Here is an 18506-nt window from a genome sequence, read left to right on the forward strand (position 1 = left end):
CCCCTGGAAGGAGTTAATTGCTTGTCGAAGGAAGAAAGGAAGGAGAGTGCCCACGGCAAACAGCGGTTGAGAGCTGAAAGTGAAACAACTGTCGTGGTGAGACGCTAACAGAATTGTACGCGACTAATTTTACGAAGTTTGTGAAGGAGTAATACAAGGTGATCGTGAATATTATCACTCGGGAGAGTGCGAGTCAATGAGAGAGAGCTGTGTGGAAAGTACGGAAGGATTAGCGGGGAAGGAGGTCTTCTCGTGTGTCAGGTCGGGCACAGGTGGGGATTTGATTGATTTGAGTGCAGCGTTGAGGGAAAGGAATAAATGGACTGAGGCGGCGCACTGTAGCGTTAGGAGAGCAGCGAGGCAAGGGGCTGGCTGGCGGAGTTGGTCGGAATATCTTTCCATTCATGCGCTGCGCCATCGTCACCTCACGGTGCTCAGGTCCCCAGTCTCTGCTCTCTCAGGAGACTCGTCCTTCTAGAGAAACAGCTACGCGAGACCAGCGCGAACTGTAGCAGGTTCCCTGCAGTTGGCATAGCGTTTTCCTCGACGTCCTTTCCCCTATCGATTCTGCCTCAGAAATCACCACAGGAAATTAGGCGGAACTTTGCAAAAAAAAAAAAAAGTAATATTAAGGAGGAAGCGGAACGATTTTACCTCCTCGGCGATCCAAGGAAGAATCTCCCCACCAGCAGCTCCGCTCGGACAGGAACTTTTCTCCTCAGAGACTCCTCCACGGGAAGTTCCCGCCAACAAGGGGTGGGGGGCTGTATTCTTATTGGTTCCTCTGACTAAGAACTGTGGTAAAAGAAAGGGGACTATCGAACCAACTTAGGGGTTAGCAGAAGAAATACCTAGGTCAAGGAAACGGTGAAATGGCGGAAAGCGCCGGGACACTCTTTTAGAGTAGCCGTGCGCTATATAAACCTGGTCTAACATAACATAACATAACATAACATTTTAACCCATTTCTCTCGGGGGGTAGAATCACATTGTCATTTCTCCTCCTGTTGAGGGAACATTGTAGTTTTACAGGCTGGTTTATAGGTGAAAGTTATCCTTATCAGAATCTAGCAATTATCTCTCCACTTGGTTATCCTTTCATTAGTGAATAGGGAACTTAAGGGCAGTTTATGGCAATGGCGGGAGCAGGCATGAGTCAACCTCCTCCTTTCCTGAATGAATTAGGAGAACCGGTTATTCCCTGGAAGAGGTGGCAAGGCATATTTAAATCTTATCTCATTGCCATAGGAGGAAGTAATTATTCAAACATACGTAAGCAACACATACTACTTCACAATTTAGGCACACATGGAAGGAAAATTTATGAAGATATTACAGGGAGGTTGGTGGAGGATGAGCAAGAGGAAGTAGTGGAGGGAATCAATGTCTATGAGTGCACGTTAAGGGAGTTGGAGTCTCACTTCAAGGAAAAAACTAATGTGGTGCTGGAAAGACATAAGTTTTTTAAGAGGGTGCAGAAGAGAGAGGAGAGGGTGAGCGCTTACATAGCAGTGTTGAGAGGCTTATCAGCCACCTGTGAATTTGGGCAACTCACAGACTCGTTGATTAGAGATCAACTTGTGAGATGCACCAACGATATAAAGACACAAGAGGAATTGCTCACCAGGAACCCAAACTTAGAGGAAGCTGTCAATATAGCAAAGGGCCTGGAACACACCGCGCGGTGTATGAGGGAAATGAAACCACAGGAGGGGACAAACAAAGAGAGGGCAGAGAACAAGACCCACACTGAGGGAAATACCATTTGTAAAGTAGGAGACAAGAGTAAGGAGATAGTTCGCAGTAAGACAGCCACCATGGTGTGTTTTAAATGTGGTAGTCCTAATCACTTGGCCAACAATTAGAAGTGCCCGACGAGAAATTTACAATGCAGGAAGTGTAACAGGTGGGGGCACTACTCCAAGGTGTGTAAGACACCCAGCAAAGCAGTGCATGCCATAGAGGAGTCTTCCCAGGAAGAGGCAGGGGAGAAATCATATATTTTCCAAGTGGGTGAGGAAAATGAAAATAATGATGATATCTATCCTAAATGTGATGTTTTACTTGATGGGGTAAAGTTCAGTATGTATGCTGATTCATGCTCACCCTACACGTTGGTAGACAAAAGTGTGTTTGAGGAAAAATTTGCTAATCATCCTGTTAAAATGATGCAAGCTGATATCAGCCTGAAGGGGTACAACAAGGGAAGAATCTCATTAGAGGGCATGGTGACAATGAGAATTTCATTTAAGGACAGGCACACAGTGGGGAAAGTGTATGTATCCACTAGCGGCTCGACTCTATTGGGCTGGAAGCATCAGAAGGAGTTGGCAATGAAATTAGACCCGAACAACAAGGAGCAGGTGTTACTTATCAACCCTGCAGGCATAGCGGGGGACCTCACCGAAGAGTTTAAGGAAGTATTTAGCGAAAAGTTGGGTGTATTTAAGATCTATATGCACAGGATTATTCTTTAGGAAGGAGCAGTACCCATGGTACACAAGACTAGATCGATACCATTGCGAATGAGAGAACCTCTCCAGCAGGAACTCCACAGGTTGGTTAGTCAGGGAGTCATTACGGATATTGAGAGTTCAGCATGGTTGGCCCCGAACGTGATCACGGCAAAAGATGGAAGGAACAGCATAAGACTCTGTGTGGACCTGAGAGATCTAAATGCCAATATCCTGGTGGACAGGTTTCCCCTTCCCCGAATCAGTGAAATGTTAAGCACAATCCGGGGGGCCAAGTATTTTAGTGTATTGGACCTGTCCTCTGCATACTACCAAATTAAGCTACATCCAGATTCGCAAATCCTAACGGCATTCACCCCCCCATTTGGCAACTTCAAGTTTCAGCGAATGCCATTCGGCTTGGCGTCAGCGGCTGCGGCCTTCCAACGAGTCATGCAACATGTGCTGAAAGACTGCAAGAACACGATATGTTTTCAAGATGACATTCTGATCTATGGTGGAAGTGATGGAGAACACAATGAGATGGCAAGGAAGGTGTTAGAGAAGTTGAAAGAGGTCGGGTTCACCACCAAACCAAGCAAGTGCAAGCTAGGTGTAAGCTTGGTGGACTACCTTGGACACACCTTATCGGAGGAAGGCATCAAGCCAAAGTGCGACCTGGTCAGAGCAGTGAGAGACGCACCCACACCAAATAACAAAGAGGACATACTATCGTTCTTAGGACTTGCTGAGTACATGGCGAAATTTATCAAGGACTTTGCCATGGTGTCGCAGCCCCTTAGAGAGTTGATCAAGAAAGACAGTGTCTTTGCACGGGGAAAGAACAAGAGATGTCCATGAAGAGCATAAAGAAGGCGATCATTGAAGCCCCGTTTATTGGTAAATTCGACCCGAATGGAGCCACCATCATCTCGACTGATGCCAGCAACAGAGGAATCGGGGCCACCTTGGCACAAAGAGAGGGGAACAAAGTCAAAGTAGTGGCTTTTGCATCAAGAACCCTCACTTCATCGGAAACAAACTATTCAACCATTGAAAAAGAGGCACTAGCAGTCTACTGGGCCATCCGACACTACAAGTTCTTCATCTGGGGAATTCCTTTCGAAGTACAGACTGACCATAAACCCTTAGTCTCACTTTTTACTAAGAAAGACATGGAAAGCATGACGCCCCGCATAGCTAAATGGGCTGTGGGCCTGCAAGCCTACAACTTCAGAGTGACCTACATTCCAGGGCAACAAAATCGGGTTGCAGATTTCCTATCGAGAGCACCGGCAGGTGGGGAGGAGGTCGAAGAGTTGAATGGTGACTCTACCCTGGAGGTGAGCCTAGCTGCGGTGGAAAAGAATGAATGGGAAACCCAGATGGAACAAGATGAAGTACTGAAGAAAGTGAAGAAACACATTCTTACTGGATGGCCAAAGAAATGCAAGGATATGGAGACCGAGATCCAACCGTACTGGAATGTGCGGGAAGATCTATCAGTTGAAGGGAACTTTATACTCAAGTCCGGGAAGCTGGTCCCTCCGGAAGCCTTAAGGGGTCAGATCGTGGAACTAGCGCATGAAGGACACCTAGGCCGTAGTTTGTGCAAAGCTAGACTACGTATGGATTACTGGTTTCCAGCAATGGACAGTGAGATGGAGGACAAAGTGCGGGACTGCTACGCATGCAGCCTAAGTGACAAGTCTAAAGTCACTAAACGAGCACCATTGTCACCGGTGGAAGGTCCTAATGTTCCATGGGACAAGTTAGGTTTCGACATAGCCGGGCCCATCCGTGGCAAGGGGCCCCAGGATTGGTACTTACTGGTTCTGGTGGACTACTACTCAAGCTGGATAACCTGCAAGATCGTCCAAAATGTGAACACAAAGTCAATCATCGAGTTTCTAAAAGAGGTGTTCTCGAGAGAAGGCATCCCATTAACGCTGGTTACGGACAATGGGGTACAACTGGTCTCTGAAGAGATGAAGGAATTTCTGAAAGACTGCTCCATAGCTCATATCCGCACGCCACTGTATTGCCCCAAGGCAAACGGCAAGGTGGAAAGAGTAAACCGCATGTTGAAAGAGTGCATGCAATTGGCCAATCAGGCTGGGGAGAACATTGAGGAAGCAATAAGAGACATGCTATGGGCATATCACACTACTCCAAAGTCCACTACTGGACGCACTCCATTCGAGTTACTTAGAGGGAGGAAAGCTGGATCGAAGCTGACCCCCAATTGGATGGGAAGAGGGCAAATAGAGGAGACAGATCCAGAAGAGATCAAGAGGAGGATCGAAAACAAACAATGGAAATACAAAGAATGGTACGACAAGAAGTGGGGAGTCAAGGAAAGAGAATTCCAGCGAGGACAAAATGTCTACATCAGGAAACCGGAGAGACTAAGGAAAGGGGGTGACAAGTTTTATGCCCCCAGTACCATCAGAATGCCGAAGAGGAACACTGTGGTCATGGAGGATGGAAAATTATGGAGCCATGACCGTGTTGTGCCAGCTGGGGGGGATGAAGCTAGGTCAAGCACAAGAAGGATGGAGGGTGGAGACATCAACAGAGGGGTTAGACAGGACAGGAAGAGTGATAGGCTAAGGGTCTCCCCACACTGGCACAAACAATACATAATGAGATCGTGATCTGCTATGTGAACTTAATGTGTTTTAGAGTTACATATGGTCTTCTGCGAAAGACCATGGGCCAGGAGAATGGGTGGGGTGTTTTCTTCCTGCCTCTACCCCTTGTCCTTCCGGCTCCCACTCTTCCCCTTCCTGTTCCTTCCTTTCCCCTAAGGAGGATGATGTGTTGTAACTTAGACTGTACCTTTCACTCCTTCCCCGTTCCCCCCTCACCTCTCCAGTACTTTGGTACAGACCGTTCTGACAGCTCGCGCCTGCTATCGAATGTTGAGATAGCATTCGCGTCTCGTGTGGACAAGCAGGCGGCATCGTTAAGGCTTTTACCTTAATAAATTTGAGTTACTATCTACCCATATCGCTTCCTTATTACTACACTCATTAATAGTGTCTTGCCCCACTACGCTGATGTTTAATGTGAAAGTGAAATTTCCGTACAGCTGTAAATCCATGCTTCCACCCCAGAAACTCCATGCCTGCCGTATTCCTGATAGAAGATTGCATTGTGGGATACGTGGTTTCAAAACAGCAACACACAGATTACACAACACATGCACTAAACTATTCTAAAACTCAGAATTGTGTTCGTTTAATCATACTTTCAAGTAAATGAATATCATCATACATACGATCTAAAGCGCACAATTTGAAATGTTGTGTTGCGTTTGACATGCTACTGAAAAAATAGCAGTCACTTCATTTTCCTACAAACATACCACTACTATGTATTAGTCTTCCGTAAGCTATTGAAAACCTGGCTGTTCCCCTGAATCACCCCGCCCTGGATCTAGTCTGACGAGTCACAGCGCTGGGACGCCCACGGGTAGCTACGCGCTTTAGAAATCCAAATCAAATTCAAAATTCAAACTACTCCAGGAGGAAGAAGCAGGAAGGAGGGAAGAAGAAGAATGGGAAAAGCATGTTGGAGCCAGTGAAGCAAGTGCCAGGAGAATTCCTGTAAAAAAAGAGCAACAGGGACAAATGTTGGTCAGTGCCGTCTGCCACTCACTTAACCTGCTGTCACAACAACCACCCAGCCAACTTTAAGCATAGGCAGTAGTGTGGCAAGAGCATTCAGATGTAGGCAATCGGAAACGTCACATGTTGGGTATACAGCGCAAGAAATTAGAGGTGTTATGAGCCATCAGTGAGAAAGTTGGCCTTGGCACGAAATCAAAGAACGTTACAGAGGTTTGTGCAACACTATAAATGAATGATGGGTGTAACGTTCTAGTGTTTCGCGGGTCTCGGCTGAGACCCGGAAACACGTACACAAAATGTATCACCTTCTGGCCAGGCGTGGCAGAAGGCTATAAATAAATGGACGGAGGTCGCTCGAGGCTTCCGGTCCAACTGAGCAGCTATCCGAGTGTGTGGTCTCTTATTACATACATGTGCACGTACTCACCGGTAGGCCCCCCTGTGTAGTGGTCTCTCGACTCCCCTACAATGGGCACAGAGCCATTAATAATCACATGGAACGCTTAAAAAGGTAGTCACTGACTTGTGTACAGCATTGCATGAGGCGTCACAGAAGCCCAAACAACACTAAGGGCCAGATGTAGGTAGCCCAATACCGGTAGGTAACGGCCGAAATTACCGAATTTCGGCCGTTACCGAACGGTATTGGGCATTTGGGATGTAGGTGGCCTAAATTGCAAATTCTGTAATTTACCAATTCGGTATTTTAAGGAATCGGTAAATAACCGATTCCTTAAAAAACCGAATTGGTAAATTACCGAATTTACAATGTAGTGAGCACTCAAGTGAATGCTTTTCCCATTTTAGGATTCGTTATTTACCACCAACTATAAGTTGGTGGTAAAAAAGGAATACCTTTGAAAATGCAAATCAGTGCATTTTCAACTGGGCCATGTGGCAGACATATATGCCCTTAGGGCATGTATGTGTGCCACATCTGCACACAAGCACGATTCAGGGGTGAAACAGGGTGTCAAATGACACCCTGACACCCTTGAATGTGTCCCCCATTTTACCGAATCAGTATTTACCGATTCAGTAATTGCCATTCATTCCTATAGGCCTCCAGGCCCATAGGAATAAATGGCAATTACTGAATCAGTAAATACCGATTCGGTAATTGTTACCTAAAAATTATCTACATCCCATTTACCTATTCTTAAATACCGAATCGGTAAAATTCGGTATTTAAGAATAGGTAAATTGAGATTACCTACATCTGGCCCTAAGTCTTTTCAAGAATGGACGTTTTGTAAGGTCAGTGACTCGGTTGGATAATGCAACTTATGTCCTTAAAAGACAGACCATGAATCTCCAGGTTGAGGTGTGACATTATAGTGGAGATGTTGTGGGTGGGTTAGTTCAAGTTACCACAGCCCCTGGGGAGTTGATGACAACCCTTCTTGATGAGCGGAGCAAGTTCCAACTCCAGAAAGTGAGGTCACGCCTCAGTAGTCTTTCTGTTCAGGAGGTACGGAGTGTACCCCACACCCAGAGCTGTGATGGTCAAGGAGACGAGGCATGGACCCTTGCAGGGAGGCATCATTAAATTACATTTTCCATTCTTAATTATTTGCGTTTTTTATGTGTTAAAAATGGTTCTCGGTTTTAATGACCATTGTGTCATTCCAGATGCGAGATTGTTAAGAAATGTATGAATACATCAACAGCTATGAACAAACAGGAACAAATGGCTAAACTCAAGCCTGCATTTATGTCATTCATATTACCATCATAAATAAAGAGCACTTATCTCAGAAAGGATTTGTTGTGATGTCTGTGTACTGTGTGCAGCAGTGGCCGCCTCCTGCCTTGCTTGAGGGGGTAGCAGTACTTACTTATCAGAGTCTTCATCAACAAGTACTAAGAGCCTATCTTTATCCAACATTGCACAACATGCTCGGATATATTTGACATGATGTCCCTGGAGTCTATTGCACTGCTACCCCTCTCTTGTGTAGACATCTGAAGCTACCTTTAAGCAGACCAAATGTGTGAGCCTGTGTGCACCATTGTATCTCCTTTCACTTGGGGTTTGGGCTTTGATATATGGTGTGAGAAACCATGGGCAAATGGTATATGCACCGTCACCTATAACATTACAAAACCTCTTGTTAGCTGTGTTCACGACGCCATGCCAGCTTTATGGTTTATTTTAACAATATTCATGTGATTTGCCCAATAAACATCCTCCACCACACTCTCCTTGTGCAAAACGGTTGTTTAGTCTACAAAGTCTGAGAATGTACGAATCGTTGTTAGCGAATATGTGATAATATCTGTTATTTGGCACCCAGCATTGCATACCACCACCTGTATATTTAGGCTGTGTAGATTCGGGTTATTTATTTAGTCTGTTGTATAAAGCGCAGTCTGAATGTCTGTCTCATCTTCACGACCTACTACTTTAGGAAAATGTGCAATTCTGTGAACATGCATATGGGTGTCCTGCAATTATTGAAGGGTGCTAGGAAAGATTATGTGGGTATTGGTAATACTCAATATACACGGTATCCAGAAGATGTCACTTTACCTCTAAATATCCTTTCCTGTTTAAGCCTCCTCTTCTGTGCTCCAATAACAATGATCATTCTCCTCACCATTGCATACAAAGATGCAGTTTTGTAACAAATCGATACATTTGGGGCCCCTGTTTTTAGTCTGCACCTGTTTGACGACTGGTTAAACTTGATGGTAATTTGCTGCTGCAAAATTTAGTTTTTGCAGCTATTCACAATTTGTGAGTCGGAAGTACATAGCATGTGCGACTCCACTAGGGTGGAGGAGCGTTGCCCCACTGCTTTCTCGCAGAGCGAGAAAGCCAAGACATAAAATGGTAATAACTAAAAGTTAATACCATTTTATGTTTGCTTTGCACATGGGCGGGGTTGCTCTGCTCTTTGGGCGGGGTCGCTCTGCTCTTTGAGCAGGGCAGGGGAGGAGTGGTTTGCCCACTCCCGAGTGTGCAAAGACTGTTTGGCCTGCCCTCTGGGCCCGCCCAAACCAGTCATGCGCACTCTGCACTTTTCCATACAGGCTTCATTGCAGGCTGCATGGAGAACATGACAACCCCATTAGACCCTGACTGGGGGTGTCCCGACCAATCACAACGCTGCATGCAGTGTTGTGATTAGCTTAGGGGAGGGAGCCTAGCTGCCTATTTACTGTTCCTGTTTGGAGGCAGGAGAGCAGTAGCCCAGAAGAAGCGGGGCCCAGAGGAAAGGTACGTTTATTTCTTTTTTTTTTATTTCCCCATTACCCCCTCCCACACGACACCCCCCCCCCCCCCCAGACCCCTCGCACAAGCCCCCTCACCCACGAGCAATGCGGGCCGCTACTGATACATAGCATTCATTACTCGTTCTTTAGTAATCACAATGGCGTAAATGTTCCATAAATAACACTTAGGTATTTGGTGCTTTCTGCAATTTTTTCTTTTTCATCATTTTTAGAGTTTAGTGCATTTCAGTATTGTGACTTTGCATTAGGAGATCAGTTTGAAACTGATTTGTGAGATTCAAAACATTAGTATTTTGGCCCCAGTATTAGTTATGTGCTATAAACCGTCGGTGTATCTGGGTGCCGTGACAGAGTGGAGGTCTGGAAATAAACTCTGTAAAGAAACCCATGGTGTTTCTGGGCAACTCATCCAGAACAATAGGAGGAGACTAAAAATGGCGATGCAATTGCTATTATTTTTAAATGAAACAAAATATTGTTCCCTTACATTTGCTCTCCTTTCCCTTGTAGGGCGATTCTGGAGGACCATTGATCTGTCGGAATGTACTGCAGGGTATCGTCTCACATGGGCTCAGCACAGGACGGCCGCCCAGAATCTTCACAAAGATTTCCCACTTCATACCCTGGATAAAGAAGATCTTCAGACAGTCTGACTGAAGGGGCATTCTTTGTACAGCCCATCTCCGAACCACCACTAACAAGATGCTACCATCTATTGCTCGAACAACAAAGCTATTGGCTGTCTGCACAATTTTCAAAAATGCTTACCTTAAGCACAAGCGTCTGCAAGTTTTCTATGCTTCCATAAGAGACCAGGGTTTTGATAAAAGCAAAGTAAATTGAAACTAAAAGCAAATCATATAACATCCAGAAGACCAATCAAGTCTGCCTAAGCTCAAAATAATGAGAATGATGATTTCTTCATTGAAAAAGTGATAATTGCCTTTTCGTTTGGCTGCTCGTAAATATAAGGTATTAATAGTGCCCCTCTTGACACAATCTACCAAATGACAAACCAGAATGGGGCAAATCTCTGAGTGGGGTGCATAGGCCTGCAGGTTTCTTTCAGACGGACATGGCATTATAAAGATGTACATTTTGAGATTTCTAAATAGTTTCTGCGAACGGCTACTGGCATTCTTCCTAAAACTCCCAAACAAAGGCTTTTATGATACCCTTCAGTTGAAGGCTTCCATAAAAGACATCCACAAACGTCTGCCATTAAGGACTTTATCAAAAGACATCCTACAAAGTACGGCATGGAAGGCTTCTTCCAGAAGCATTCACTAATGTATTCCATTGACAGCTTACTCTGAAGACATTCGCAGGAGACATTTTTAAAGGTTCCCCCAAAGTCATTTGCTAAAGGGTTTAATGCATCTTTAACAAATAGATCCAGGAAGCAATTGATCTCTTGTCTGGAAAACTCACCCACCAAAGGCATTCTACAAATGACCCTCCTCCAAAGCACCCACTAATGTATTTCAATAAAAGCTTCCCTTAAAGACGTCTGGCAAACTAATAAAGGAACCTATAGAAAACCACTTCCGAAAACTCCTATCAAAGCCTTACATTGAAGTCTTCCCCCAAGGACATACACCAATGGATCCCGCTGTAGCCTACTACAGAGCCATCCAACAAAGGCTCCCATGGAAGGCTTTGTCCAAAGACATCGATCAAAGGATGCCACAAGAATCTGCAGTGCAAACTTGCTTCACAACCAGTACAAGCTAAGCATGTACAGCACATGTAGCAGTATTGAAAGTGTCACTTATACATAGAAACCTTGGGGCGCAAGCAACAGTAGTGAAAGGTTCACTCTGGGCCTGATTTATGTACCGGCGGAGAGGGTTCTCCATCGCCACAGTTACAAAGTTTCCTCCCTGCCAATAAATAGGTTCACCTGCCAAATGTAATTGCGGGTGGACCTTAAGCTTGGCAAGGCAGAGGCTACTCTATCTCCGCTGTGGCCAAACGGCTACATGTTCCCTGACCAATTTAGATGTGAGGCCATGTAGTCGTTTTTTACTGTTTCTCACCTTCCTATAAGGAATAAAAAACATTATAATGCTAACCCCCCTCCCCCTGCCCCCTGTCATGGGAGAAGACTCCTGGCATGGAGAGCATTGCTTTTTTATTTTCAAAAAGAAAATCCAGTATGGGGCTTTTAATTTTTTAATGAAAAAGAATACTGTTTGCTACAGGGCTGACGCAGCCCCGGTAGCAAAAAGTAAAATGCATTGGCAGGAACCGCCATGACGCAGGTTCCTGACAACGCCTTTATAAATGACTGCCTGCTTGGTGGTCATTTATTAATTAGGTGGGTGGCCTCTCGACCATGGGTAACAGAATAATTTACTACATCCCCATGGTGGACCCACGTGCCTAAACTTAAATTGGACCCTTAGGCACAAATCAGGCACAATATGGAGAATAGCAGCATAATCCTCCACAACAAAACAAGTTTTACTTATGCACAGAAAATGGACAGGACAAGTGCAGTAGTACAAGCTTCCCTTGAACAAACAATAGATGCAGATGAGCAGCAGTACTGAAATCTTCCCTCATAAACAGAAAAAAGTACACATTATTCAGCAACAATCCATGTTTCACTTAGACATGGCGGAAAAGGGACCCAGAGGCAGCAGAAATGCGAGCTTCGTTCACTCAACTGAGTAACTGTGACAGGAAAATGGAGCATACCTGTTGTCATAGTCCTGCCCTAAGTACACTGCACTCACCCAGCCCTCCTACCCCCAGTGCACAAAAGTGAATTGTTATCATTCCACAGGGATGTTACTAACATTGGGTCACTGGCCCAGGGCTCTGAGACTTTATGTACCACTGCAACATTGGCTTCCTGGGGGCACAGCTCTTGCTGGACTAGGCACACACAAAGCACATATGGTGCACCTCTACACCTGGACAGATCCAGATGGCTCATAGTTCCATCGCTCTCATAATGGGTAGACGGAGTCACAGACTAAAGGGCCAGAGAGGAAGAGGAGGCAGTGATCCAGAGGACACCAGATAAAGCCAACTTTATCTTCCCACACAGGACTGGCTTTGCAGGGAGCACACTAGCGTCCATACATAGTTTGTTGAGAGTTGATGCTTTTGGAAGGCTTTATCAATCATGGGCAATAGTTCCTAACAGGTCTAAGAAAAAGATATTTACATATTTAACAACCATCCATGCAAACACTTATGGGAGTAGGTTGTGGTGTAGCCAAAAAAAGACACTAACAGATGTAATAGGACAACAACTAGCAGGGCAAGCAAGAACCCGGTGCATAGCTGCCAAATTGCTACGTGTGACATTTTCATAATTTCAGTGTAATTATGAGTGACATTTCAACGACTATAAGTGACACTTTCTTGCAATCAAAATCAAGCCACAATCCAAGGTGATCACGTCTGGGTGAAATTTAACTTTTATCCATGTAGGAAATCTGAAAGCCTGCAAGCAGTATGTACGTGGGGGCTCTCAGCTTCTCTGAATGTGAACAATATCATATAAGGGCAGCCAGCAGCGTCAGGTAAAGACCGTTATTATGTTTTTGGGGCAAGGGGGCCTGCAGCATGAGAGCCATGTTAACCTCTTCCATGCTGGTGACGGAACCGCTCCGTCACCAGCCTCGGTCGCGCTGTGCTGGTGACGGAGCGGTTCCGTCACGGCCCGCTCCGCGCGCCTGTGCGGCGCTGATTTCGCGCCTGTGCGGCGCAGATTTCGCACCTGCACGGCGCATTCTATTGAGCGGGCTGAGCCGTGACGGAACCGCTCCGTCACAAGCACAGCGCGCCCGAGGCTCGTGACGGAGCGGTTACGTCACGAGCATGGGAGCGCCGAGCGGCCCCCCTTCCCCCTAGCACTGCGGCGGAATTGCCGCCGCAGCGAAGTTGTTAAAGGTGTCTCACCTGACTTCCCTGTGGTGCTGGCCACATCAAAAACATAATCATCCAGGTTCCTGCACCGCGCCCGCTTCGCTCCCCACTGACAGAGGGGCAGGAGTCCTGCAAGAAAATTAGCAACACAGGCAGAGCACTAAGCAGCAGCCAGTCGCAGAGCTAGAGGCTCTGCTGACTTAGTGGCGCTCAGTGCTGAAAGTAAAAGTAGTTGGACCAGCACCAGGCTCACCCTAAAACAAGTCAGTGCAACTCTCTGCATAACGCTGAACTCAACTTAGAGTGAGCAGAGAGTCTGTGACTCCAGTGGTCAGCTGTAACTTACACAGGCAGCTCAGAATGATTCTGATCATGAGCCCTACAAAAAGGCAAATTGTATTAGGAATTAGGGGCCAGATGTAGGTAAATCTATTTTACCGACTCATAAATACCGAATTTTACCGATTCGGTATTTATGAATCGGTAAAATAGAAGGAGGGAGATGTAGGTAAATCCAGATGTGCATTTACCGAATCGGTAATATTCGGTATTTACCGATTCGGTAAATACCGACCGGTAATGCCCATTCATTCCTATGGGCTTTGAAGCCCATAGGAATGAATGGGCATTACCGATTCGGTATTTACCGAATCGGTAAATACCGCATTTCACAAGGGTGCAGGGGGTGTCACTTTGACACCCTCTAGCACCCCCATAACAGGGTCGGGTGCCATGTGGCAGGCATACATGCCCTAAGGGCAGGTCTGCCTGTCATATGGCACAGGTGTGCATGCACACATGTGCATGCACACCGGAATCGGTATTTTACCATCAAATTGAATTTGATGGTAAAATACCGATTCAGTAAGGCTTGTGGGACTCAGAAGAGTCCCACCTACATATCAAATTTACCGAATCGGTAAAAATACCGATTCGGTATTTTACAGAATCGGTAAATTTACCGATCGGTAAATTTACCGATTCTGTAAAATGACTGGCCCTACATCTCAAAATCCAATTACCAGTCGGTAACGGCCGAATTCGGCCGTTACCGACCGGTAATTGGCCACCTACATCTGGCCCTAGGTGATCCACTTCTGTCTACCGAGCGCCAATTCGGTACGGGCCTGGTATGCACTGGCCACCAGAACCCAGCAGGCAGTGGCCATGGTAACGCGGGCACTATGGAAATGGCCGAAGGGCTGGTAGCCGAGTTCCAGCTGTGGGCTGCTTTTTTGGGTAGCCTGGGGGCTGTCTGTGCTATTAGGATGCCGTCAGTGGCCAGTGGGTGCCTGAGTGGCCTTTCTCAAGGCAGATGTGCGGAGGTAGCACTCCCTTTCTCTCGTTGGGCTGGCCAATTAATGTATACTGATTAAGTGGGGGAGGGGGTCTGAGCAGAAGTGGTCTCACTTGTATTCATGTATGTCTCAGCAGTGTGAACGAATCTGTGCATTTTTTTTATCTAAGTGAAGTTAATAAAACATGCCCCCACCCCCTTTCTTTTCATAAAACTCAGCTGAAGCAGTGTTTTGCCGAAAGGCAATACGTAAATGGTGTGCCCGGGCCAATTTTTTATCTCTATCCATCCCTGGCATCAGTCCAGTCCACGAACTCAACTCCTCGCCGCGTGGCAGTGGGCATTCATTGAGGCTAGCTGCACAGTGGACTGCAGTGCCCTGTGCTGCTGAGGCACCACTCAGGCAGCGGCTGGGATCCCCCTGTACAGTGCGAGCAGCGGTGGGACTGGGCTGCCACTGCCAAACTTTATTCATAACTAAACCCTCATCTGCCCGCATGGGTGGCCGGGCCCGCCTATAATTGTGACACACACTTCTGTGTGTCTTGGCTGTCTGGGCACTTATTCCTCGTGATGTCAGTGGATGTAACCAGTAATGCTGCGCCACTGTCTGGGCAATCAGGGTTCCTATGTTACATTGTAGCGGAATCATTTGTAGTAGCCTGAATAGGACACGTTACAGCGCAAATATTTACAACGCATGCCTTTGCATGCGGTTTTTACATTGCAACCTCCATTACAATGCATGATTTTACAACACATGCCATCACAACACATTTTTGGAAACATTTACAATGTGTTCCATTACAACGCATACCACTACAACACAGACCATTACAACACATAATACTTTTAGGGCAACAGTAGGGTAAGTGTTGGATAGTGTAGGGGTAAAAATTACTATTCCCACTCCAGTGAGTGCAACATTAGGGTAAGTGTTGGATAGTGTAGGGGTAAAAATGACTATTCTCACTCCAGTGAGTGCAACAGTAGGGTAAATGTTGGATAGTTTAGGGGTAAACAATACTATTCCCACTCCAATGAGTGCAACAGTAGGGTAAGTGTTGGATAGTGTAGAGGTAATGCATTGTAATGGCATGCGTTGTAGTGACATGCGTTGTAATGGCATGCGTTGTAGTGTAATGTGATGCAATGGCTGCATAGTGATGGCATGCGATGTAAAGGCAGTTGCGCTGTAATGACTGCGTTGTAAATGTAGTGCATTTTAATGACTGCGTTGTAATGGTTGTTTCCCGTAGTAGCTTAGCTAGAGCTACGAGCAACAGCGAGTGAGCCCCCGAGCCTGCCCTGAGCAGCGCGCACCGCGCGCTGCCACTTCAGCTTTACTCTGTCAGTTAGTGGCACATTAGCAGTGCTCCAGCTAAGCTTGACAGCTGAGGAGGCGCTATAGTTAGTGATGCAGACCATCACACTGAAATGTGTTGGTCTACGGCATGATGCGTGGTACTTGGCAGGGCTGCAAATACATATTTGTATAGTTTAGAAAGATGTAATTTGAGATGACCCAAGTTGGACCGGCTTTTGAGTGTTCTCCTGTCATAGGGGCATTGAAGCCTCCCTGTACTTTATCGCTTGCACAACTTTTTGCACCCCAAATAAGTAATGTTTTGATTTTATTACTGAATACCGTGACACATAAAAACCTCTGTGTTAGGCATGCGTGAGCAGTTAGGGCATCAGTTTGATTGTAGGGAGTGAAGATGCTGTTGTCTGCTAAAAATAATTATGCAATTATTGACAAAATAGTATTTGGTTAAAATGCAGCTGTGTCAGACTACCTATCTTTAGGATGTCATATGTCTGGTCCAGGCCCATTGTCATTTTCCCTATGTTAGCATGAGCACGTTGCAGACTGCCCTCTGCTTTGCGCACGTTACTTTACAAACTTATTTTGCTTTGTGCCTCATTGTACTTTCATACAGAACCAGCTTTTGTTTTCGCGTTCTGTTCTTTCCTGGGATTTAGTCTGAACTCCATAGACAAGGTCAAACAAAAATGCCCCTTGTTATTGTGTTCTGGTCAGGCCCTAGCACCTAGACAAAACACACGGATGCTGCTGGTTTTTGGGAACACATACTTTTGTCATATAGGTATGCACAGATATGTAACAAGACACACTTGGAGAGAGAACTTTTCAGAGAAAAGATCGTGACAGCACCTGAGATGTAGAACTTTCATCTGTGTATGCTAAGGTGTGGGGTTTGCTGCTAACACCCAGATATCTTCTGATATATAATCGTTTTGATTCTGTAGAAGGGAAGGGAGGTTAGACTACCCTGTCTTATAGAATAACAGCTCCTTTTATGATTGATGGACTACTTACTATGCTGACCGTATTTGTGTTAGGCATTTTCTTAGTTATTGTGGCACAAATACTGCATACTAAAGCACAATAGTTAAAATAAACATTGTTATACTTTCCTTGTGTCTCTGTCAGAACTTATTGTAGATTAGTATGAGTGTGGGAGCGAACGGGTGAGTCCTGCAACTGCGATTCCCGATAGGGTCAACAAGGTTGTGTTCTCGGGTGTCTAATCACTTGTTCCTCTGTGAGTGAGTAGGAGGGCAAGTGAGACACTATAGCTAGTCGGTCTAGGCTCCTGGGTACTCAGGTGGTAGGATGCCTACTAAGGTTCTCTGATCCCAAGCATAGTTGTGATATTCCGCAGTATCCCTACAACAAGAATTAGGATTACCAGACAGTGGAGATGTCTATTGAAAAAACGTATTGCAGACATGCTGAAAGCCTACCTAGGGATGTATTTCTCCCATGGATCATCACTTGGTTGTGTCTTGTAACTCACATTTGCTGGCACTCTATTCACTGACTTTGTTTTAGGCTATCCAACATGTATTTGTCCCTACCGTGGAGCACAGGCTCATAACCACTTCTCTGATCCTCCTTATATTCTTTGCTGAGTGCTCACTTCCCGGGAACTCTTTTTGAAATTTTTCCACGAGATACTCCTGCTGCAACTCGGTGTATTGTAATCAACATAACTGATCCTACCTATTTCTGGCACTACAAGTTCATGAGTATGCCTGTGACCATGCTGGAGATTAGAAGGCAAATGAGCCATAAAAAGCCCTTTACATTTTGATTTCATTTGCTGTACATTCAAAGACAGATCTCAAATGTCAGACTATGTTTATTCTCTTACAATTGAGGTTGATGTTTACTTTAGTTCTCTGACTGCAAAATGAGAAGATTTTGTAAAGTGATCTGTCAATCAATCATTCAATCATAGCATTTATAAAGTGCACTACTTACCCATGAAGGTCTCAAGTCACTAGGGGGTGGGGACTGCTGCTACTGCTCAAAAATCCAGGTTTTGAGGAGTCTTCTGAAGGTCAGCAGGTCTTGGGTCTGCCGTAAGTGGGTGGGTAGGGTGTTCCAGGTCTTGGCGGTGAAGTGGGAGAATGATCTGCCACCGCCAGTCGCTCTTCGGATGCGGGGGACTGTGGCGAGGGCGGTGGAGCGGAGCTGGTGGGTGGGGTTTTAGAAGCTGAGTTGTCTGTTGAGGTACGCTGGTCCGGTGTTGTGGTGTGCCTTGTGTGCTTGGAGAGAAGCTTGAAGGTTATCCTCTTGTTGACGGGGAGCCAGCGCAGGTCTCTCAGGTGGGGTGTGATGTAGCTACGGCGAGGGATGTTGAGGATCAGGCGTACAGAGGTGTTCTGTATGAGTTGAAGCGGTTCCAGGAGTTTGGCCAAGGCTCCTGCGTAGAGGGCATTTCCGTAATCCAACCTGCTGCTAACGAGGGCCTGGGTGACCGTTCTTCTCGTTTCAGTGGGAATCCACTTGTAGATCTTGCGAAGCATGCGGAGGGTGTTGAAGCAGGAAGAGGAGACGGCGTTGACCTGCTTAGTCATGGAGAGGGTGGGGTCGAGGATGACCCCTAGGTTGCATGCATTGTCAGTGGGTGTTGGAGCTGTTCCCAGTGCGGTCTGCCACCAGGAGTCGTCCCAGGCCGAGGG

General features: G+C 46.0%; 1 protein-coding gene across 1 annotated transcript in view; it reads left to right on the plus strand.

Annotated features, from left to right (window-relative positions):
- LOC144755655 (granzyme-like protein 1) overlaps positions 1-16952 on the plus strand; it is a 210604-nt gene extending 193652 nt beyond the window's left edge. Inside the window, exon 5 of the mRNA XM_078644814.1 lies at positions 9839-16952. Within this exon, the coding sequence (XP_078500940.1) occupies positions 9839-9985 (147 nt within the window). The 3' untranslated portion in view covers positions 9986-16952. The remainder of the gene's footprint in view (positions 1-9838) is intronic.
- The last annotated feature ends 1554 nt before the right edge of the window (positions 16953-18506 follow it).

The sequence above is a fragment of the Lissotriton helveticus genome, chromosome 5_1, assembly GCF_964261635.1.
Source record: "Lissotriton helveticus chromosome 5_1, aLisHel1.1, whole genome shotgun sequence".
Lineage (NCBI taxonomy): Eukaryota > Metazoa > Chordata > Amphibia > Caudata > Salamandridae > Lissotriton > Lissotriton helveticus.